The 25981-nt window shown below is 36.3% G+C and overlaps 1 protein-coding gene across 1 annotated transcript in view; it reads left to right on the forward strand.

Annotated features, from left to right (window-relative positions):
• Positions 1-25981, forward strand: part of APLF (aprataxin and PNKP like factor) — a gene marked incomplete at both ends in the record, with an annotated part of 86795 nt that overhangs the window by 60608 nt on the left and 206 nt on the right. Inside the window, one exon of the mRNA XM_080711941.1 lies at positions 18826-18872. Coding sequence (XP_080568067.1) covers positions 18826-18872 — 47 coding nt within the window. The remainder of the gene's footprint in view (positions 1-18825; positions 18873-25981) is intronic.

A 25981-nucleotide genomic window follows, 5' to 3' on the forward strand; every position in this document is an offset into this window, starting at 1 on the left:
TTGGAGGGAGAAACCTGAAATGACTGACCCAGACAATTGCTTCTCGTGCAATTGACAAAGTTTATTTTCCAAAACCAAGATTCTTATACTCTTCTCCAATGAAATTCCCAGTAGAAAAGTGTAAACATCAAAGAACAATAGTGAGTTATTAAGTGAAGGACATGTAAATAAGACAAAAGGAAGATCTGTGACATTATTGGTCTTGTGATTAAGATCAGCCCCTTGGCCAGGTGGGTGGCCTTAGAGGGCGAATTCTGGAAAGGACAGGAGTCTCACCCAGAGTTTTGGAGAATTCAACCTCTCATAGGATCTCCTTTAACTCTTTCAGAACCTTCCATTCCTTAGGCTTTGTCCATGTCCTCCTCTGTCTAGTAACTTCCTGACACCCCTTAGCAAAGGAATAAGGGTGCCGAGTCTTTGAGCTGGATGGGGATGAGGTTGGGGGCCCCAGCTTTAGGGAACAGGCATGCAGGTGGGTGGTGAGGGAGTCAGATGGGTGAGTATGTCTCTATGGCCGTCCAGAGGGCTTTGATAGATGTTCCTTCTGTTTGCACCACCATCTGAAGTCTGAAAGCTTCAAGCCTATGAGACAACACTCACAATACATTTTTGTAGACATGGCCCAAAAAGCAACATGTCAAGAAGACACAGGCGAGTTGATTCCTGTAACTGTTCTTTGATAAATAACCTTGAAGCCAGTTTTAAAGAATTATTTCTCCCCAATATATCTGATGGAGAGTTTTAAGCATTTATCATTGCAGACTTTGGAGTCTCTAGATTTAATTGTCAGATGTACTCCTCTGGCCACTACTATCCATAGTACACTCCTGCTGAGCTCTTTCCTCTTGGGAATACACAAGCGGTAGGCTTCTTAGAAACCTACTCCTCTTTTAATAATCCATCTTCATCACATATGCAAACAAACATACCACAAACCTTTTGTAACTTGCTTTAACCTTCTTGTTTTTATTCTGGTCCTTTCTTTCCCATTTGGGACAATCTTAGGATAAACCTGACTTCATACAAAATGCTTTCTTATTCTCCCAAGATTTTCTTTCTTTATAACCATCAAAACTTTATACCTGTACACTTATTATATCTGTTTTTTGTTCTGACATACTTATTCCTTAGCCAGGTGGTGCCTCTCTGTCTCTGGACAGTGCACGTACTAAGTGCAAGGGTCAAGAATCTACCTGGCCCTCGGCTCCATTGTATTGGACAGTATTGGTTGCTCATCAACTAGGGTGCTTTGAAGCCACACACAAAGTTTACCTTTCCTATATCCAGGCCGGATCCCAGAGGAGAGAGGTAAACAGAGGCACCGGTTGCCTCTGTTGTAGTTTTAGGGCTAATGGCTTCAGTTGACTCTAAGGCTTTTACTATAGGTTAATGATTAGAATGAAGGGCAAAGACAGAGAGGAACTCTGCATTGTAATTGCTGCAGTCCCCTCCATGCCTAAGTACTTGCACAGCACCTGAGCTCTGACTAGATTTTACATTGTGGAAATTATCAAAGCTGTTTTCCAATACAAGCACATTAATACATTTTGATGCCTCTTTCCAATAGTGGTACATTTCCCCCCTCTGTCTTCTCTAGCCAATTTTATTATAGCTTGGAGCAAGGCAGGGGGAGTCTGAGGGCCCAGACATATATTACCAGAAAATTTATCTTACACGGAATCAGTTTCTCCCACAGTCCTGATTCTGGGACCTCGTTTTACATCACCGGAGCCATTTGTGTGAAAAGTTAACAGAATCATTACCAAAAGAACAATAGCTATGAAAGAACATCCAAGAGCAAGGAGTAGTCTGACCAGGAACCACGTTCCCTCAGGGCTTGCCTCCTTGAGGTTTGTGCCACATCATGCGTGCAGGGTCAACGCAGACTCCAAGAGAGGCAGGGCCATGGCAATCTAGAGTTCCTCCTATGACCCATTTTCCTTGTAGTTTCTACGTCTTAGAGAAAGTATCTGATTTCTTACTTTTTGTGACTGACAAATCTCACTTAGTATAATATTCTCAAGTTCAATTCATTTCCCTGTAAGTGACATAATTTTCTTCTTCTTTATGGCTGAGTAAAATTACATTGTATACTTATCTCATAGTTTTGTAATCCATTTATCTGTTGATGGACATCTTGGCTGTTTCCATAGTTTGGCAGTTGTGAATTGTGCAGCTATGAACATAGATATGCATACATTAGCCTCGTAGTTTGGTTTCCATTCTTTTTGGTAGATACCCAAAAGTGTTACTGCTGGATCATATGGTAGATTTGTTCCCATTCGTCTGAGGATGCTCCATACTATTTTCCAAAGTGGTTGCGCTAATTTGCAATCCCACCAACAGTGTATTAGAGTTCCCACTTCTTCACATCCTCGCCAGCATTTCTTGTTTTTTATATTTTGAATGATTGCCATTCTAGTTGGAGTTAGGTGAAATCTCAGGGTAGTTTTTATTTGCCTCTGATTGCTAATGATGTTGAACATTTTTCATACATTTATTGGCCATTTGAATTTCTCCTTTTGTGAAGTGTCTATTTAGTTCACTTGCCCATTTTTGGATTGGGTTATTTGTTTTTTTAGCTGTATCATAATTTCTTTGCATATTCTAGATATTAGTCCTCTATCAGAGAAATAGTTGGATACAGGTGTACTGATACAGGTGTGTGCTGCTACTCTTTCTTTCTTTCTTTCTTTCTTTCTTTCTTTCTTTCTTTCTTTCTTCCTTTCTTTCTTTCTCTTTTTGTGGCACTGGGGTTCCTGGAAACCCTTCTACCTCAGGGATACACTACTAGACCTATTTTTTTATGTTTTTATTTGGAAACAGGGTCTCTTAAGCCAGCGAGGCTGGCTTAGAGCCGGGGCGATCCTCCTGCCTCTGCCTGCCAAGCGCGGGGATCACAGGCAGGCGCCACCACACCCGGCCCTCCCATTTTTCTTAATGTGCCAAAGGAAGTTTATCTTCATAGGAAAGGCCAAAAAAATGGAAAGTTAACTCAGAGATATTTCTCTCTTCTATATATTGACTCTCCAGTTTCTACTGCGCTTTGTAGCTGAATAGTGTCTTCCAATTCCTGTTGTTTTTTTGTTTTGTTTTTGCATATTTTTTTAGGGTATAATTGAGGGTGTGTGGCCTGATACGACATTCTCTGTCACTATTGGAAGTGGATCTCCTGTTTTGTCTGCTATAATATAACTACCTCAGATTTCATTGTTCAGGTTTTTAATACTTTTCTCATTCTTTAACTTTTAATTTGTTTCCTTGTATTTAAAATGCATATCTTTGCCAGGCTTGGTGGCGCACGCTTGTAATCCCTGCGCTTGGGAGGCTGAGACAGGAGGATCCCATGGGTTCAAAGCCAGCCTCGGCTACTTAGTGAGGCTCTCGGCAACTTAGTGAGACCCTGTTTCCAAATAAAATATTTTAAAAAAGGGGTCTGGGAGTATAGCCCGGAGGTAGAAAGCCTCTTGATTCCACCCCTAGTACCACCAAAAAAAAAAAAATGCATATCTTAAAATAGCATATAGTTGGTGCATTAGTTTTGATTTTAGTCTTTTTTAGATGGAATACTTAGTCCAATTCACTTAATACAATTTCTGATATATTTTAATTTTGATTTTTTGTTTATTTTCTATTTGTCCCATATATTCTGTGTTCCCTCTTCCTCCTCCTCCTCCTTCCCCCTCCCCCTCCCTCTCCTCCTCCTCTTTTTTGAGGTTCTCCAGATAGAACACAGGGACATTCTACCTCTGAGCCATACCCCCGGTCCTATTTTTTTATTTTTTGTTCTGAAACAGGGTCTCACTGAGTTGCAAAGGGCCTCAGTAGTAGCTGAGGCTGTCTTTCAACTGTGATCCTCCTGTCTCAGCCTCCCAAATGCTGGGATTATAAGTGTGTGCCACCACGCCTGGCTTTTATTTTTCTTTTCTTTACTTATGAAGTATTTTTAATTCAGTTTTTCTCCTGTGTTGACTATTTAGTTATATATTCTTTTGTTATCAATATTTATGCCAGATTTCAATAGATAGCTATGACTCACTACATTTTACCTCACTAGGGTACTTTAATTCTTCCCAGTATAGGAACCTTATGTCATATGTCATTTTAACTTTGTTCTTTCCTCTCCTGCCATATTTCTGTTTTCACATCTCCACACTAACTCAAAAGACATTGGTATTATAATTTTAGGCAACAGAATTCTTTTATACTTACACACATGTTTTTCCTTTTGTGTTCCCCTCATTTCTCCGTGGGTTTTTATCCTTTCATCTGGAATCATTTTCTTTTAGTATTAAGAACTTTTTGGAGTGAAACTCTGATGGGACATAGTTCTTTTAGTTTATGTGTGTCTAAAATGTTCTTATGATTGTTTCTTGAAGGCTTTTTTCATTTGGGTATGGAATTCTAGTTTAGCACATTTTGTTTCCTTTTATCATGTTGAAAATATCATTCCATTGACTCTTACATCCATAATTTCAGTTGAAAGTTATTTGTCTCTCATTGTTGCTCCTTGAACTTAAAATATTATTTCTTTGGCTACTTTTAATACTCCAGTTTTTGGGGGTAGTGCTAAGGATTGAACCCAGGGTCATTCTACCTCCGAGCTACAACCCCAGAACCATTTATTATTCTTTATTTTTTAAATTTATTTTTATTGGTGCATTGTAATCATGCATCACATTGGAATATAAGACTTGAGAGGATATACAAGCACACATCATCCAATTAGCCCTCATCCAGTCCCCATCCCATTCCCTCCCCCTCCCTCGATCCCAAGCTTGTTTGGTGATTAACTTTGATAATATGTTTATGTACCTCCTGCTTTTTAAAGAGGCTCCATCCTCCCCTATTCCATACCCTCTGATTGGTCACATTAATTTTTTTTTATAATCTCACATAAAAGTTTCATTTGTCTGATACCAAGCTTTTGATGACTTAAAGATAACATTTTAATATTTCTTTTTACTTTCTTTCTTACCAGATAATATTTTTTTTCTATTTTTTAGGTGAAACTATCATATATTTATATATTTATTTTTCAGAAAAAAATCTATCCTAATATGGAATATGGATTCTAGATACCCAAAACGATCTTGAAAAAGAACAAAGCTAGAAGATATATATTTTCTGATTTCAAACCATATAAAGCTACAATAATTGAAACAGTGTAGTACTATTCTAAAGGCAGATATATATAAACCATTGGAGTTAAATAAAAGCCTAGAGCTAAATTCTTCCCTACATTGTCAAGTTATTTTTGACAAGGTTTCCATGAACATTTGGTGGTGGAAATAATAATCTTTTAACTAAATATTGTTGAAACATAATAATTACATGGAAAAGAATAAAGTTGGACCCTTACCTAATCCCATACACAAATATTAACTCAAAATAGATAAAAGACCTAAATATAAATCTTAAGACTATAAACTTTTAGGAGAAAATCTGGGTCATAAAACCTCACAACATTGAAATTGGCAGTGATTTCTTGGATATGATTTCAATGGCACAGGCAACAGAAGAGTATACAAACTCCCTAAAAAAAAAAATTTGTATATCCAAAGACAATGTAAACAGAGTTAAAAGTTACTAATAGAATGGGATAAAATATTTCCAAATGCTATATCTGAAGGTATATTAATATTCCAACTAGAAATCCTAAAAATTAACAACAATAAAGGCAAACAATACCATTTAGAGATAGGTAAAAGACTAACGTAAATAATGAATCTCCACAGATAACCAATCTTAGTTGTCTGTTGGATGGAAAATCTTGTTTCTCTGGTTCTGGTGTGTGTTACCTATTTCTTCTTTGTAGTTAATCTCTTTGAGTATTTTCTCTAGCCCTGGTTTTGAAGACATAAATTCCTTCAGTTTCTGTTTGTCATGGAAGCTTCTTATTTCTCCATCTAATTTGATAGAACGTTTTGCTGGGTAGGAAATTTTTGGCTGGAAGTTGTTTTCTTTCAGAATTGGGAATATGTTACTCCAAGCCCTTCTGGCTCTCATGTCTTGGTTTGGGAAGTCTGGAGTGATTCTAATTGGTTTTCCTCTGAATGTCACTTGGCCCTTTGTTTTTTTTGCCTTTAAGATTCTCTGCTTGGCTTCCACATTGGTCATTTTGACAATTATGTGGCATGGGGATCCTCTTCTCCGATCCTGTCTAAAGGGAGTTCTATAAGTTTCCTGGACCTGTGTATCAACCTCTTGCTCTATTTTTGGAAAATTTTCTGCTATTACTTCCTTGAAGAGATTGTTGATCCCTTTGGTTTCACTTTCTTTTCCCTCCTCTATTCCAATTATTCTTAGGTTAGCTCTCTTAAAATGGGCCCATATTTCTTCAATATCAGATTCCTGCTGTCGGATATTTTTTCCTAGATTAGAAACTATGCGTTGATTTTTGGAATGATCATCTTCTAAGAGCGAGATTCTATTCTCCATGTGGTCTAATCGGTTGTTTGTGCTTTGAATTGAGGCCTTTACTTCATTAATTGCATCCTTTATCTCTTTTTGGCTCTCTCTGAGTTCTTTTCGAAGCACCTCTATTATTTCTACAGTTATTTTCCTGATTTGATCTTCTAGAAATCTCTGATTTTCTGTTTTATCGGGTTCTGATGTTGTGGGATTGTGGGCATTCATTGCTCCAGTATTATTCCTCTTTCCCATGATTTTGGAAGTTTGTGCCTTCTCTGGGTTCTTCCCTTGGGTCACTATGACTTCACTTAAGGTGTTCTGGATCTCGAGTCAGTAGTATCTCAGACCCCACTACTCCTTTACTGGGTTGTATCACAGAGTCTCCGACCCAGAGAGTCGATAGAGGCTGCTTTAGACTGTGGGGGGTGCCAGGTTACACGTTCTCCTATGGTGTGATATCTCTGCCACCGCCACTCCCCCACTGGGTCAAGTCCCAGGGAGTACAGTACTGGGATTTCTCCTCTGTGGCCCGCAATTTGACTCACTGTTCTTGAGTACGCAGATGTAGCTGTACTGGATTCGGTGAATTCTCTACTGCTGCCGCCGGTGGCAATATGGCGCCGCTGCTACGCCCTCGGCTGTGAGGCTGGCGTATTTCTTCTTGGTTTTGATTTCCACTCTGAATCCCTGCAGCGTGTGCTGAGCTCAGCCACTGGGAGCTTTAGATTTTACCTGCGGCGAGAAATCCCACCTGGCAGTTCCGCAGCGGCTCACCTCGGCTTGCTGTAGCCGTCCGGTGAATTCGCTGCTGCCGCTGGCAGTAGGGCGCTGCTGCCGCGTCCTCGGGCATGAGGCCGGTGTATCTCCTCTGTGGCTCTGAGCTCTGTTTTCAGTCCGCTTTCTCTCTGGAGCCTGGTGATTTTTTTGTTTCTCTGGTGATGGTGTTTTCTGGCTATGAAAGGCGCTGATTTTGTGGTAATGGAGATTGGTTGTTAGCGGGGCTCTTAAGCCCCGCTTTTCTCAGTTGCCATCTTCCCGGAAGTCCTATTCTTTATTTTGAAATAGGGTCTTCCTTAGTTGCAGAGTGCCTCACTAAGTACCTGAGGCGGGCCTTAAACCTGCGATCCTCCTCTCTCAGTCTCCCAAGTACTAGGATTACAAGCTTGTGCCACTATGACCAGTGACTTCTATTTTTGCTTTTAATTTTCAACAATTTAACAAGCATGTGCCTTACATATATTTTTTTGTATTCATGATATTTGGAATTCACTGAGCTTTTTTCCATATTAATGTTTTTCATTAGTTTGGGGAGATTTGATGGCTAATATATCATCAGATATTGCTTCTGTCCCATTCTATTTGTTCTGTCTTTTTTTATAATCCAACTAAATATATATGATACTTTTTTACTATCTTTTATGTATTGTTTTCTTCCTCTTCTTCCTTTTCTTCTTCTTCTTAGAATGATTTGCTTTAGATTTGATATTTGCTACTTAGAGTTTACTTATTCCATCTTCTCTTTGGCTAATCTGCTTTTAACACATTCAAAGAATTCTTAATTTTAGACATGGCATTTTCTAGCTCTATGGTATCCAACTGGTTTCTTTTTTATTTAGATTCTAATTTTTTGTGAAATTATCCAGCTGTTCATTGGTTTTCCTTAATTTTTTTCAATTTTTAACATTCTTAACATATTAGTTATAATTATTTTAAAGTTCTTAATTACTAATCAGCATTTCTAGATCTGCTTCTTTTGTTGTTGTTTTATGTGTGGGACTGGGGAGATAGTGGGGATTGAACCCAGGGGTGTTATACCTCTGAGTTATATCGCCAGCCCTATTTTATTTTTTATTTATAAGAAAGAACTTACTGAGGGGCTGAGGTTCTCACTAAGTTGTTCAAACCTTCAGTCCTCCTATCTCAGCCTCCCAAGTACTGGTATTATAGTCCTGCACCAGGTAGATTTTTTTTTTATTCTTGATTGTTGATTTCATTGTTTTTATGTCTAGTAATTTTTAAATTATAATCTAAAATTTTTTTCAAAATAATTGTAGGGACTCCAAATGTTAGCCTATATTAGTAAGAAGATCTTTTTGTCTCCTCTTTGTAGTCAGAGATTTAGGTAGAAAATAGGTCATAATTTTAGTAAAACTAAATCTCCCTTTAATTTGTCATTGTTCCTTCAGTGTGGCTTTGCTAGGCTTTTGTTTGAGTCCCGAGGCTGTTTTCTTAGCTCTGAAGCTTCCATTTGGATATTGCAAGCTTACTCCATTGCCTGTTCATGCGTGCATTTTAACATCTGGCACAGTTTTTTGAGGAGAGACTACTTATGTGTTTGTTACTGTTAATCTCTACCATATAGTTGGATTTGTTTTCAAAACACTACATGAATGGGAGAATTCACACTGCCATTTGCAGTTTCAGGCCCAGACCTTAAGCTTCTCACATCTCCCAGGTACTCAACAGATGCTTCTTAGGAAAAAGTCATTTTGTGCTTGGGGCTTCTTTAGTTTACAAACGGTCATGACAACCCCTTGAGAGCATGGAAAATTCTCCTAGTTTCTTTCTTCAAATAGAGTTCCAATGCTTGGCTCAAATCTTATCCTGAACACACACCAAGAGTTCACAACTGCCTTTAGGGAAGAAAACAAGCGGTGATTATCATGGAAAGAAATTAACATGGAAATTAAGATTAACATGAGAAGAAAATTTTCATCTGTAGAATTTTATGTAATCTAAAATTTTTATTGCTCCCACAATTCATATAAGTAAAATTTACAGTGTGTCAGGTTTTTTCTAGTTGTTAAACAAGAGTATTGGTCCACTATGGTACCTACATCTTTTCCAGAAACAGAATCCAAAATGCCTGTTTTTGAAAAAAATAAAAATAAAGCAAAGAGACTTTATAAGAATAATGACATCAAAATTACCATCTCTATGTCATCAATCTTCAGAGCAGGGAGTAGTCAAAAGAAATTGTTCCAAGGCCAGTAGCCTACAAATGCTAATAAAATTTTTTATATCTGTACCTTAGTGTGTCAAATACAGAGATGGTGTCTCTTTCATCTATTCAGCTGCTTTGCATCTTGTTTCTCATTCAGAGAGACTTTTAGAGAGTGTGAGATACGCTCACTTATTCTGCCTTCTGTTTCAAAAACTAGGAAATGAAGACTACAAAAGATTTAGTTGACTAAAACCCAAAGCTCCTGAAATCACAACTAAGTCTCTCTCTTTTAATCCAGAATTTCTCCATGATTTTACCTGACTCTTCCACGATTAGTTGTGGCATTCTAAAATATTAATGGTTGTTGTCCTTTTTTTTTTTTTTTTCTTCATGGTACTAGGGATGGAACCCAGGGACATTCTACCTCTGAGCAAGACCCCCAGCCCTATTTTTTATTTTTTATTTTGAAAGAAGGTCTCCCTGAGTTGCAAAGGGCCTCACTAAGTGGTAGCTGAGGCTGCCCTCCAACAGCTATCCTTTTGTCTCAGCCTCCCAAATGCTGGGATTACAGGCTTGCCTCACCACGCCCAGCTGGTGGTTGTCTTTTAACCAAATGACAAAACAATATTTTGTGCTTAAAAGGAAGAACAACATCAAAAAACTCAATATAAAGTAATTTGAACAAATAATGAGTTTTCCAGGCCAACAAAATAACAGAAGCACTATTTTCAGAAGTATAATGTATATGTACATACCCTTGTCACATTATCATTAGTAAGGCAAATAACATACCTAGTGGATCTATTTTATGTCATTGCTAAAGTAAGCCAATGTTATGTTCAATTTACTCTCTTAACAATCTTGAGAATATTTTATTAGCCATATTCTATTTTATGTAAGAAAAGTAGCTTACTATATGATAATGATGAAAAATATTTTAGTCTGCTTAAAAGCAAGTTTTCACATATTTGTATGCCAGCCTTTTCCTTTGCTACAGAAGAAAAATATTGAAGTTTTACAGATTATAAAGTAAGCCCGCCAAATCATCAACAAATTATATTTAGAAACATAGAAAAATACATATTCCAAAAGTATAGTTATGATAAACTCATTTCCATGGTGGGTGACACACTTGAGAAGGGGATAAAATCATGAGTTGTGACACATTTATTGCTTTTTTTTATCCTTAAAAATGATTTTTCAAAACAAGTAAGAGGTATTCTCAAGTGAAAATAATTATTTTCTCAAGTGAAATTATAGGTTGATTTCTATTTTTATTTTTTGCTTCCTAATCTTATTTTTAATCCCCTGAATGTGTACAAGTCTGTTTCTGATTTTATATCTAGGTGATCTCAGATTTCCTATACTATGTAAATAATCCTAGTCTTGATTTATATGATATATAATTGTATTGTCATTTAAGATCAAAGTTTTGTTACTGTAGAGAAAATATGTAAACAATAACTGTACATTTATGGGTATACTTCATTTTCAGCCCTTCAATTCCATTAGTAAAACAGAAAAATACTGATTACATATGTAAACACATATTGTAGTAAAAATATAGACTTCCACAGCTCTACTAATATATGACTGATGTTTAAAAAAGGATATATAATCATTAAATTTTACCTTTTTCAGACTACAGGTATTGTTAACATTTTCTCTGACTTGTACTTTTTAATCTAACAGAATTAAATTTTGCTAGAAAAAATAAGTACAAACCACTAGCTAGGTGTTGTCATTATCTTGCCCACTTAATTAATTTCTTTTGTGCTATACACTTCTGTGTGGCAAAAAAACTCACTTGATTTAATGAATTTGATTAGTTTGAGGCACTTGTCTGAATTAGAACATTAGATACGTAATGTCCAGCTTAACCCAGTGATGGCTGTCTGACTCATTTACTTACTTTGGTGAGTAATAGGAATTTATGCACTGCATTATTCCTGTTTTTACTTGGCAAATTACACACTAAACATATTATGCACACAAAAAATAGATTGAAACTGTGTTCCACTAACTTAGTGTAAGAATGTAAAGTGAAACTTGAATCTATTGCCCCAGATTTACAAAATCTTAGGCAGTCACATCTTTTGCAAATGAAAATGTTCTTGATGCTTTTCAGAAGCTAGTGCTATACTTTTCTTAGTTTATAATGTTTTCTTAAATTACAATGTTTTCTAAGAGGTAGGATGAAAGGAGGTATATCAATTATCAACTAAAAGTACTCTCTTATCTCATCAACATGGCATATGTAGTGAGAAAGAACAGTTTTGTTACAAGCATAGTTTCATTTTTTCAAAAATATATTTGATAGTAAATCTGCTCATTATTTCTTGTTAGTTGTTGATCTAGATTCATAACTATGATGTAATTTTCACTATTTTCTCCTTTAATTTTTTAAAAGATTTTTTGTGTGTGTGGTACTGGGTTTCCTGGGAGCCCTTCTACAGACCTCCGGGCTACACTCCCAGACCTATTTTTTATTTTTATTTTTATTTTTATTTTTATTTTTATTTTTATTTTTATTTTTATTTGGAAAGAGGGTCTCATAAGCCAGCGCGGCTGACTTCAAACCTGTGCGATTCTCCTGTCTCTGCCTCCCAAGCGCGGGGATTACAAGTGTGCGCCACGACGCCCTGCTTAAAAGTTTTTTAAGCTAATAAACTATTGTCTTAATTGATCGCATGTGCAGATATTCATTTTAAACTACAGGATCATCATTATTAGAAGCTACTAATAAGAAAAAGATCGTGTGTATTTAATGTAAATCTAGATGATACTATTAAAGCAAAAATAAATCGATCTTTGTAAGGAGACTCTAGTTGTCAGGTAGTAGAGATGCCCAAAATCAGTCTTGTGAAGCTGGCCATAGTTTAGGTATGTCCCCCAGAATTCATGTGTTAGAAATGGGTCTTTGGGGAGTAATTAGGATTAGTTAAGATCCTCAGGGTTGGGCCCCCATGTGGCATTAGTGGCATTATAAGAAAAGGAAGACAGATTTCATCCCTGCCCCAATCTTAGATTTTTCATCCTTCAGGACCATGAACTAAACAAACCTCTATTCTTTACATTCAACAGAAAATGGAAGCTGGGCGTGGTGGCACTTGCCTATAATCCCAGTATTTGGGAGACTGAAACAGGAGGATTACGTATTCAAAGCCAGCATCAGTAATTTAGCAAGGTGCTCAGCAACTTAGTGAGACTTGTTTTCAAATTAAAATAGGGTTGGGGGTGTAGCTTGAAGGTAGAATGCCTCTGGTTTTCAATCCTGAGAACCAAGAAGAGAAAAAGGAAGAGAAGGGAAGGAAAGGGAAGGGAAAGGAGGAAGGAAGGAAGGAAGGAAGGAAATGAGCAACTAAAGGGCTATCAGTAACATTATCTGTAATTAAATAATCATTGTTAGTAACATCTTAATCCATTTTCATAAGTTCTTTTCTCCCTTCAGATATGCATATGATCTACCTCCTCTTATGTAAACCTTCCAGTGCTTCCCATAGCAGACTACTGTGGCTGACAAGCTCTGTTTTGACTCCATTTCCTCCTTTCTTATTCCCCTTGAGCTATATCAGTCTTTGTTTCCACCCCTGAGCTCTGAGTCTTAGTGATATAAAAACATTTGCTGTTTCTTCTGGCTGGAGCGTTCTCCTTTCAGATGTGCATGTGACACACCTCCTCAGAAGCACCTTCTCTGACCTCTGCCTGAAACTCGACTCCACATCTCTATGCTCTTCACTCCTGTACACTTTGCTTTGTTTTGCTTCCTGGCTGAAATAATAAAAATTCACTTGTTTACCCATCTCAGCCCATGAAAGCAAAGAGCACTTGTTCACTGCTGCTCGTGCCTCAGGATCCTAGAGCAGTGCTTGTTGCACAGTAGGTATGCAGTGGGTTTTTGTTGATGGACAGTATGAGCGAAATAGGTAGCAGTAGGACCTGTTAAATCTATTCCTATTCAAACTTCGTTCAAATAGTAGAAAGGATCAAACTTTTCATTTACTGTGTTTGTCAAAATGGAAAAAATATATATTACATTATGTTTTATAATTTTTGAATACACTCTTACCTTAATTTTTTGTTATTCATGCACCTGTATTATGAAAATCAGAATAACATTTTAGAAAATGTACATTTTTATTTTTATTTTCGGGTCTGGTGATGGAACCCAAGAGCATTTGACCTCTGAGCTACACCTCCTGCCCTATTTTTTATTCTTTATTTTGAACCATGGTCTCACTAAGTTGCGTAGGGCCTCACCAAATAGCTGAAACTGTCCGCGAACCGCAATTCTCTCGTCTCAGCCTCCTGAATGCTGGGATTAAAAGTGTGCGCCACCACGCCCAGCTAGAAAATGTACATTTTAAAATAAAACAGCTCACAAAAACCTGGTGTGGTTATGAGTATATAGCTTTATCTTTAAAACTCAAAGATTATTATTAATAAATACCATCAGTGTTAAAAGCAGAAGGTATTTTGAGTTGGGAGAGGTGGCACATGTCTGTCTGTAGTTGCTGTATTTGGGAGTCTGAGACAGGAGGATTTCAGATTTGTTGCTAGTCTCAACAACCTCATGAGGCCCTCCACAATTTACGGAGATCCTGTTTTAGCTCAGAGGTACAATGCCACTGAGTTCAGTCCCCAGTATACCCCCTCTCCACACACACACAGCAGAAAGTATTTTGACATCTGCCGAGTTATAGAAAATTTTGTGAAAAAGTTTGACATGAATCGTGTGTGTGTGTGTGTTACTAGGGATTGAACCCTCCTGTCTCAATTTCCTTAGTATTGGGATTATAAGGGTGTGCCACCATACCCAGCTGATATAAATCTTTTACCAGTGAACTTTAATTAAGAAATTTCAGTCATTATTTAGAAAAATGCCTGAGAGGAATTTAGTATTGCCCCTAATAAGTATTTCAAAGCTGATACACCTTCAAAGTGCTGTGCATGCCATTTACTGGGTTATATGAAAAGACATTTGCCTTATTTTGATATAGGTGATTTTTAAAAATAGAATATATTTTAAAAAATATTAGAAATGATATAAATACATAAAACATAAGGGAAATATTCAGCCAGGATTGTATGTATCACTGAATGAAAAATATAGCCATTTGAAATTAATTGCCAATTGCTTTTAGTGGCACATAGGATATTGTTGGATATCTTAAAGTGAAATTGATTTTTTATCTGTAAAAATAGGTAATATCTGTAAAAAGCTAATAGGCTACAAATTTGTATATACATTAATTAATCCTTAGAACAACTCCATGTGAGGTAGCTAGTGTTGGTTGTCTTTACTTTTCAGACAAAGAGAGACTTGGTTCAAAGGACTTGCCCTAAGTCACACAACCAGTAAATGATGTAGTTTGAATTCAGGCTCGGCTCCTCTGATCCTTTTACCTGAGCCCCTTACATATCATATTGCTAGTTACCTAATGCTTAAACTGCCAGATGAGAACAGGTTCAAGGCACAGAGACGTTCCTTACGCATTTGTGAAAGGTGCTCCATGTCCTAGTTGACTTGAGTGATCGATTGACTACAGGTAAGTGTCTTACAATGCTGAGCAGCTCGTGTTTCAGAAATCTGACTGCAATGGACTCTGATTAATATGTTTGTCAGGGTTTCATTATTTCTTGGGAAAGTAATATGAATTGTTAATGGCAGAAAATGCTAACACATTTCAGTCTTAGGTTTATGTAAAAAGATCCAATGGACACTTTGACTATTAGCTTTATAAGGGTGAGTACAAAGCAATTTCAGCACATTGATGATTTTTTCGACTTAAGGAAAATAGGCATTCTTGGTTATAGCCAATAGAAAAACTGCTTTCCAAAGGGTTGATTTCTGGAACTGTCAGAATCCATGAATCAGGGTTTACTGTGTGTGTGTGTGTGTGTGTGTGTGTGTGTGTGTGTGTGTGTGTAACTTAGTACTAGCATTAACTCAAAAATTCATTTTCAGTCCAAAAATTATTAGAAATTGTTTTGTATTTCATACAGTGAGATTTTATCCAAATTTAATGCATAAACTGTACTTGAATTTAAATGATAACTCCCTTCTTTCCATTTCTTTACTTGTTGAAATCTGACATTTATTTGAGGGTTTCTAAAGCAGTTTTTGAAGGAGCCTCTAGTAGCAAACAATTAATGCCACATTTAATTTTTCTATAATCCTACTTCAGCTTTTATGGGCAAATTGGGAAAAGATAAGAACTGGTTGGTACCTGAAGCAAGCATATTTAAAAGGAAGCAGAAAGAGCTTTCGTATCTCAAGTCTCTTTAGAAAATAATAAACATCCATACAGAATGTTAACACTTGAAGAATCTTGATAAAAGTATATGAAATTTCAGCTCATTATTCTTGTACATATTTTAGTAAGTTTTACTTTTTAAAAAAATATAGGTAATTTTTTTGTGTGTGTGGTACTGGGTTTGGAACCCAGGGACATTCTATCTCTGAGGTACAACCCTAGCCCCATTTTTTTAAATCTTTATTTTGAAACAGGGTCTCACTGAGTTGCAAAGGGCCTCACTAAGTAGCTGAGGCTGACCATGAACCATGATCCTCCTGTCTCAGACTCCCAAATGCTGGGATTACAAGCGTGCGCCACCATGCCTGGCTAGTAGTTATCAAAACAAAATCTCAGATGACTAGTAGTCATTTTTCTAGATTAAACCTGAAGAACACCTTTGGCATTTATGTCCCCGTTTTTCTGTTCCTCCTTCCCTGATGTCCAGCATTAACTATACTTTAATAAACAATGAACTTAGTAAGTCACTGACATGTACCAGCATGTTCAGGAAAGAAAGATCGTTTCAGAAATCATCACTCTGGCTTTGTTCATTTGCAGCTGTCTTCATCTCATCTCAGTTGTCCAGTTTATTTTCCTCAAGATTAAAGTTTTCTTTTTCCATCAAAGGTTAGATTTCAGCTAATTACTCCAACCACACATCTTGCATAGAATCTGTTTTCCATTTTTCAAAACTGTTGAGTTATGACCCTCATTAACTGCAGATGCACTCTTGCACTATTTAATTCTCACATTATAAGAAAAATTATGAAAAAAGAGATACTAGCAATGAAGAATGTCACTGACACCTGACACAGGGCTTGGCATATAATGAGCATTCTGAATGTCTCTTGAACTAATGATGAATGAGTCAGGGGCTGACATTAATTATTCACCACCTACCAAGCCCTTAGACTAAGAACATCTTATGTGTTGTCTCATAGAGTCTCAGAACAGCTTCATGTGTCTACAGGTTCTGCTCTTATCCCCCTTCTACACATGGAGTCTGTAAGGGGGTGGCTAAACCAGATTCTACTTGGATCTTTCTCATTTTGGGCTATGACCTCATCTGATATTAGTTACTATCCTCCTACTTTATATAATAGCATTTCTACCTATAGAATTTTCACTTTTTTTGAGGGTCACTTCATAGGAAAGAGAATGTTTTGTGGGGTTTGGGGGTTGCTAAATTTCCTCATCCCAGAAAGTTATATTAGTGTTCTAGAGTGTATTAGAGAAAGATTCTAGGGTTTTTAGTGACAACTCCTAAAAGTAATACTTGTCATGAGAAATATATTTCATGATCCCTAGAGCTTTCAAACAATAACACTTTCCTTTTCTGGGTTTTATCAATTACTTGAAAGTTATGTTTTTATAGTTACTCCCTATTGCCCAGTAAACTTTGATGAATATAATAAAAATTAACATTTAGAGAAAATGTAAAGTAGTAGGCACTATTGGAACTAGAAAGAATTTTTTATAAAGCAGATGGTTCAGTATGATTAGAAATTATTTTACTTTGTTCACCAATATCATAGTAGTGTCAATATACAGAAGAGAATACTACAGTACTTTTAAAGTAGTTTTTATTATAAAGTATCTTAAACACAAAATGGATACTTTAAAAAAGTGATAATAAAAGTGACATTTTTCATAGTAGCCTCATAAAGAAATTTATGAATGGAACATTTAATTACTTGATTATTACAGAAAAAAACCTTAATATAGTTCATAAATTTGCCTGGACTTCTGTTTTATTATGGTCATTACCAAAATTGGAAAGCACAGAGCCTGAATGAGAACTTTTCTTCCTGAGGCTCACATTCTTCAGCTACCATCTGGGCAGGTAGACCAGCCTGTCAGAGGTCATCCTTAGTATTTACAGCCTAGACTTGTTAGACTAGGTCTGAGGTGAGAAATTTGCTTTTTTGAGACTCGCCATTTTAATCTATTTGGAAAAATATGGAAATATAAAGTTGAGTGGGAGGGCTTACAAAAAATAAATCCATATATAAACCAAGTTATATAGTTTTTTTTAAGTTACCTTATTTGCTGAACTGAAAACAAAACAAAAAAAGAATAACAAGGGTTATTTAGTCTGAGAAATAGAAGGCCTAAGTCTTGTTTTCTAAAAAACATGATAAGGGGTATTTTCTATCTTTGCAGAAGTTGTTCTTGTTTTTCAGTTAAGAGAATGCTTATGATCTAATGTCTGTCTCTCTGCAGCCCCTGAACTCTGTCTTAAGAATGTGTATCTTGTTAATTAGCCTCAGTGCCAGCTTAGAGCCAAAATATAGTGATAGATTCAGCCAGTACTTGCTGAATTAATAAATGAGTGACATTCCATCATGTGTTAGACACCAGTATATTAGATTGTTGTATACCTCGGCACATATTTATTGCTAGTTTATGTCAGTCCTCCATTGTCTTCTCTTAAAGAAGGGCTGCCAGTCAGGTGGGTCATGATGAGGCAGTTGCTTTAGATTTTTTCTTCTGGCACCAGTTTTCATTATCTGGAGAATGTCTTAGATATATGTAGGCCACCCAACATTTGCTTAACTAATAAAATTATAAAGGAGATGGATCATAAGTACATGTAATAAAAAGATGTTTAAGTAATAGTTTAACTACTATGATTTTAGTACTATTTTTAATAGTAAACTCTTTTTACTTCAGAATATTATACAAATATCTCAACAAAATTGACTCCTGTTTTCTCATAAAAAATTATTACTATTCTTTTGGAGATTCAAGGACAGCCTTAGACTTTCTAGACATTATATGTGTGTATAGATATATAAATGTACATGTACACATTTGATATTTGTGTTGTATTATACACTATTTTACATCATGTTTTTGTGTGTATGGCATATGACTTTTTAGAAATACAATATACCTTTGAAACATTATATTTTGTGTTTTTTGGTCTCATCTTTGTCTTTCTAGAGTATAGTATGACATTATCTTGTTCACTATTCTGTCTTTGCATATTGAAACGTGCCTGGGCACTCAGAAAGTACTAGCATTAAAAAGCAAATGGCTTTTAATAAGAGACCTATTAGGGTCTAGTATTACTTGTAAACTATTTTTATCATTTAGTTTAGTTTAAATAGTATTAATTTTTAGTAAATGGAAAACCAGATTTTATTTTTGCTTTCTTTTTTTCAGAAAAAATCCCCAGCACAAGATAGAGTATAGACATAGTACACTTCCAGGTAAGTAATATAACTTCAGAAAACTCAAAATGAAATCTTTGAATGTTCCTCCCCTTAAACTTAGATATGGTTTCTAGTTATTATAAATAATTTATTTTGCTTGTGTGAATTTTTTGAATTATTGATTTTAATCATTTTTCTTAGGTTAAGACATTGTGAGCCTTTTATAGAACAATTATTTTCCTGAATCATTGTCCAACAATATAAACGTTTTCTTGTATCTAGAATTTTTTTGTTTGTAAGTAAATTTAAAGTGGCCTAAATAATAATGTAACTCAATGACTTCTGTAACTGAAAAGTCTAGAGTTAGGAATGGATTTAGGCAAGATTTACTGTTTAAGCTCATTGATAATGTTAATTACATCCCTAAGTACTCAAATCATTCTGTCTTTAGAGGAGTATTATCATTCTGAGGTATTCTCTTCCACCTAAAGGACTAAATGAAGCCTTATTCAGCTGAGACTTAAGCGTCTATGTTTGCATATTTGGAGAGTGAGAATGAACAACGTTGCCTCTCATAATTCCTAGGAAAATATGAGGTGCATTCTTATTACTGACTTTACCTTTAAAACTGATTAGTTTCAGCCAGGGTAGAGTCACCTTCTTCAGCACTACAGGAATTCCATTAGAAATGGAAACGTTGGGGATGGAGGAGAGGAGACAAATAGCAAATGTCCATCTATTCTTTCTACATCAATCCATTTGCCTTGTTTTGGAACTCTAATATTTTTTCCTTGAACAGAGTTTGGCTTCTGTGTAATGTATTTATGTGATGCAGATAACCAGTTCAGTAAACAATATTTCTACCCACCAAGTGAGAGAATAAAACATGTACCATGTGGGCTTGCATGTGGGTGTGCAAAAGCAACTTGTGACAAAGTGATGAGTGATGAAGTAATTTCACAGTAAGAGATGCCACTCACTGTCTATAACACTTTCCTCCTCCAGATGTATAGAGAGACTCCATTAACTTCAGCCACAGATTCTGGAGTTTGTATGTTATACTTTCTTGACTGGGCTGTATCCAATGATGTAGCATTTGTGGCGGATAAAGTAGCTTCTTTTCCAGCAATAGTGTAATAACATTTGATGAAAACTATATTTTATTGACAAGTTGTAGCATTGTTTCATGAAAGGCCATTTGTATATCTTTATAGAAATTGGGTCTAGTTGCCTAAAAGTTATCAATATGCATCATATAGCATAGTTTAAATTTTTCTTTGAAAAGTTTCTTGGGTTTATTATGGAAGTATGTTCTAAATAAAGAATATACTTTAGAACAATTAACTGTTTTAAAAAAGCATTTTATCGTACTGGAAAGTCAGGTGAGGTGCTGTGAAATCTTGGAGGAAAGAAAAGCACACTCACTGATAGGCTTGATCAGGGTAAACTCATATGGAAACTTAGTTGGTCTTTAAGTGGCAAGATTTCAGTCATCTTTCTTTGTTTCATAGGCTTTGTAGTGAGTGAATACAGGACATCCCAGACAAAGTGAATAATAGACTAGTCAAGGACACTGAAAACAGGATGCGCTTAGAGTTAGCGCGCCCGTCAGTTTAACTGATGCGAGAGACTCTGTCCTTCATAGTTACATATCAGTTTACTATGTTACTATCATCAGTTTGCTGTGTCCCTGGCTTGTATATTAGTAGATACTATGTTAGGATCAGTTTAACTGATGCTGAGAGTCTATCATTTATAGTTACTGTGAATGATAACAATGTGGCATATTGATATCAGATTATAGAAGCTCTCAGAGACCAAACCAAAGATATAAGTGTTTTGGCAAATAATTATAAACCAGTATTTTATGAAAATGAGGCTAGTGATGAAGAACAGTCTGAATGAGAGCCAGGGAAGGCTTCTGGAGACCAGTTAGGTAGTTGACTAAGGGGGCCAAAACTAGGTTGGCCACCATGAGAGTGGAAAGGTGGAATTGGATACAAGGGAGATTTTGGAGGAAGAATCAATAGGATTTTCCAACTTATGGGCTGTGGGATGGTCTCTGGGATGAAGTAAAGGAAATAAAATTATGGATTATGATGTAATTATCAGGAGACTAGAGATGACATTTACACATAAGCGAGATTAGGAGGAAGAACTAGGCAGAGTTTTGCTTCATTATTTAAAATTAAATGTTAAATTTGGGGTGGAATATCATAACTACATACAAGATTTAATATAGTGCCAAAATAAGATAATCACATTAAATGTTTACTATTTAATTTATGATTTGAAACACTACTGATTCACTTTAGTCAATGAAGTGTTTCTATTCCCCAAACAGCTTACATAGAGCATTGCTTTTTTTGTAGGTTTGACTGCTTAAGTTTCTTGAATATCTGATTGGTTAAAGATTTCACTAATTTTCCATACATTTTCAGAGTGCTGTAGTTTTGGCACAAGATAATGAGTGGAAGAGTAGTCAGTGCCAGGAAAAAATATGTTCTATACTTTCTTAGCTACCTACCCTGTTGACAGCATTTAAAAGAAACTATCATCAGTGTTTTATCATCTGATCATTGGAGTCATTCTCTGGCCTTTGTTCTTATGTAGTATATATTCTTCTGGCAATTGGTACAATTCATGATTGAAAATATAGCATGTTCTATGGCTCACTACTTTAGTACTTATATAATTCTAGAATGGTATACACACATGTTTGTGTATATATGCCTCCTCTCCCACCCCAGAAATTAAAAACAACAACAACAAAAAAAAAAACTAGAAAGAAAACTACTAAGGAAAGTTAGTCCAACTTAAATGAAATTCTATAAACTGCTTAGTTTGGGGAAAGTTAAAAAAATATAAGAAAGCCTGGTATACTGATTTATAAAAAGAAATAAACTTTGCTTATAATATTATAATAAAGTAGATCAGAAATATACAAACTGCTTTTCCAAAATATGAATACATACTAGTAGATTGGTCCATGAAAAATTTGATAGTAAAATTTTGAACTGTAAAGAAACATTGGGTACAAATTTTTGAATTGTTTTTCTGATAATGTAAGTTCATCTGCAAAAGTAGAAAATTCAGCCGGGTGTGGTGGCGCACGCTTGTAATCCCCGTGTGCCTGGGAGGTGGAGACAGGAGGATCGCGCAGGTTCAAAGCCAGCCTCGCTGGCTTAAGAGACCTTGTTTCCAAATAAAAATATAAAATAGGTCTGGGAGTGTAGCCCAGAGGTAGACGGGCTTCCAAGAACCCCAGTACCACCACCAAAAAAAAAAAAAAAGTAGAAAATTCAGAGCTTATCATATCCTAATACCAAAATATAATTAATAATGTTCTAACTGTGTTGAGTTTATTACTTTCTCTAAAAGTTATTTTTTGTAATCACTGTAGTTGTGTTACCCATCAGTTTTTAAAAATAAATGACAGCCTATTTCTCTTATTCTGCCTCCAAGTAGTCAAGCTTTCTGTCAGTCTATTTTCACATTTCTTATTACTTCATTGATTTGAAGAGAAAGTGAAGATTTTTACATTGGCCCTATTTTTTTAATTTTGGAGTTATAAAGGATCTTTGAGACCATTTAATCATTTTCTTTATAGATTGAAGAAATCCATTAAATTGTTCATTGACTGGTTCATTTTTGTGGCCTTATTTATGATGTAGCTACTGGACACCTCTCCCTAGTTTAGTTCTCTTTCTCTTGTTGAGTAAGAAAGATGAATAAACAAATAAGAATAACAAACCATAGTGGTGCACACCTGTCATCTCAGTACTTGGGAGGCTGGGACAGAATAGCAGGTTTGAGACCAGCCTCAGCAACTTAGTGAGACCCTCAACAACTTAGTGAGACCCTGTCTCCAAGTAAAAAAAAAATAGGGGTAGGAGTGTAGCTCAGAGGTAGAATGTCCCTGGGTTTAATTTCTAGTACAACAAAACAGAACAAAACTTTATTTAGGAGTATCTATGTGACAGCCCTAGCAAAGGGCACAGAACTGAATTCAGAGCTGCCTGTGCCCCCACACCATGACTTTGCTCTTTCATTTGAAGCACAAAGTACCTGCTTCTGTGAAATAAAGTAGAAAAAAAATTGCCAACTGGTTCCAATGAGTTCTGTTACACATGGTTTGCTAAGACTCTGGACTTCCTATTGAAGGAACATGAATATGTAAACACAAAATCAGATGTGAATGATGAGTGGAATAGAATGATTTTTGAGGAAACACATTCTTCTGGCTAATAGGCTTTACTGCCTCAGCAAATGAGCCTGCTCAGTAACTTGCTAAAGATTTCCAGGGGTCATTGAGGCTTAAAGTCCATGTTAAGAACAGTAAATCTGTGTGAGAGTACAACCAAAATGGCAAGCATGTGGGGGTGTGCAGTTTCAAATAAGATGGTAAAAAAATAACTCTCTGCTATTTTGATATTATAACAAAGGCCTGAAAGAGGGCAGATCCCAGGTAATGGGAACAGCAAACTTCAAAGCCCTAATGGCAATCATGGTTGGGTTGTTCTAGGAGCAGCAAAGGGCGGGCAGAAGTGGAATAAAGAGAGTAGTCAGAGTGGCACAGCAGGAGATTAGAAAAGCTAGCTGTGGGCTCCTTGTAGGGTCTTGGAAGCCAAGATCTACAAGTCAGGGCCTCAGATTTTATTCTGAGTGAGAGAAAACTATTGGAAGGTTTCTGGATTCTTTGAGGAGAATATATTAGATTAGAAGCAAAGCCAGTTAAAAGAAGACTTTGCATCCAGGAAGAAGGTGATAATATATGAGTAGACTTAGTGAAAAGTAAGGGCATACTTTGAAGGCAGAGCCAGTAAGGTCTCTGGACATATTGGGGTTGGGTTTTTAGTGAGGGCATTCAGATAACTCCAGCTAGAATGTTGGGAGGTTAGAGGAGTCAGAGTCGCATTCTGGGACTGTCATGTTCCAGGTGCCTGTTACCCATCCAAATCCAGATCACACATGGGCAGTCAGATGAATGAGTCTGGAATTCAGGGTAATGGGCCCGGGCTCAAGATATAAACTTGGCTATTTAGAAGACTGAATGGACTCATCTCAGCAGTGGGTTAGGAGAGAAGTCCCAGCCTAAAATATGGGTTACTCTAAATGTAGAGATTGGTAAGACACGGAAGACCCAGCCAAGGAGATGAAGAAGGAGCAGCCAGTGAAGTGGGAGAAGAACTTAAAGTTGTTTCAGCTCTACATTATCTTTTTTTTTAATCCCCTAAGATACTTTCTTAAAATGCAAGGAAGCAATTTATTGTAATATCATTGGCACATACTATGTGGTAATGTGCATTCACATCTTACACACAAGGGTTTATACAGGAGGTACTTCTAAGAGAAAAACAGATAAGAATAAGATAGACCTTCTTCTTCCTTACTCCCTTCCTCAGCTTCCAACCATCTTGCAGTCCCATGTATTTCTTAAATGTATTTTGTCATTTAAAAAAATTGAGATTAGCTAGACATAAAACATTCCCTCAAGATGTTCACCAGGAGGTATTTCCCTGTATACATATTATACAGGATTTCCCTTAAGAAACTGGTATGCTTTCTATGTTATGCTAAAAAAGAATTGTGTAAATTAGCCAGGCCTGTTGGTGTATGCCTGTAATCCTGGTACTTGGAAGGATCACAGGTTCAAGGACAACCTCAGCAACTTAGTGATGCCCTCAGCAAATTAGCAAAACCCCATTTAAAGAAAAGAATTGGGTTGAGGTGTGTAGCTCAAAGGAGAATGCCCCTTGGCAGAATCCCCAGGAAAACACACACACACACACACACACACACACACACACACACACACACAAATTGAGGTTGACATTTGTATATACTGGTTTTTATGTTGTTGTTTCTTCATTTGCATTTGTTATTAAATTATCAGTAATAGTATTAATATAAGCTATCTCAAATATTCTCTGGAATAAATAGTGATATTAAATGGGCTTTTGGAGTTAAATGACAGATATATTACTACTTTTATCGTAATTTTTATTTTTCCCCATGAAATTACTTGGCTTTTCTTTAAGTTATATCTATATATTGTATGTAAATATTTTATGAAGATTTCTACCAAAACATATATAAAAATTTAGAAATTATATTTTTAAAGCTTACCAAAACATTTAAAATGATATTATTAAAAGCAAAAGTAAATAAAAGTCAAGAATCTAGAGAAGTAAACAAGCCTGAAGCTACTTTCCCCTGGAAGCCTAGCCAATCCCAGAAAATCAGAGTCTCCATTTGATAGCCTTTTTGGGCATATAAGAAAACAAAACAAAAACTCTAGGTTCCTATATAAGTTGGGGAGTCTGACAAGAGACCTTCCCCTATAACAGTCTGAGATCCAAGATCTCAGAGTTCTTGTCCAGGTGAGGTGAACAGGAATTAGAACAATCTGAGGAGAGTTAAAATATGGCAGGACTTTCTTGAGCTGTCCTGTAGACTTCAATATTTTTAACCTACACACTCTCTGTTCATTAGGGACTGTCCTCTGCCAATGAGAAGACTTCAGGTGAAATCTTCCTAGTTGTTTCTTGAAGGTTCCACATCACCCTTTAGTCCCTCACTGCATACTTTCTTTTTACTGACTAATGTGGAAAGAATATAAAACAGATTTGAATAGGACTAAATGAATTTGGAGACAGAAGAATTTTTTATTATATTATTTAGAAAATCTTTAAATTCTAGTGGCTATTACCATAGCAATCATACTGAAACATGAACTGTAAGAATATCTTAAGCCAAGCAAAGTGGCACACACCTTTATCCCCACCTACCTGAGAGTTTGAGATAGGAAGATCACAGGTTTGAGACCAGCCTGGGGCAACTTAGCTAGATCTCGTCTCAATGTTCAAAAGGGGCTGGGGATGCAGCTCAGTGGTAAGGTGCTTCTAGTCATGCACAAGCCTCTGGGTTCAGTCCTCATTAGCACACACACACATGCGTGTATGCCCATGCTATTTTAGTCACAGGAATCTTATGGTGGGGCAAGCTAGAATAATGGCAGATGGCCATTTTAATGTCCTTTCTAGAACTGTGTAGTGGTAAGCTATGTATTAATAAGATTAATTCCTCTTGATGCAGAAGGAAATTTTACAGTGAGACATCTGCAATCCCAGGTGAGCGGTGATTGATGTGCTGTGTACCCATAT

Source organism: Muscardinus avellanarius, assembly GCF_963383645.1.
Source record: "Muscardinus avellanarius genome assembly, chromosome: 15".
NCBI classification, from domain to species: Eukaryota; Metazoa; Chordata; class Mammalia; order Rodentia; family Gliridae; genus Muscardinus; species Muscardinus avellanarius.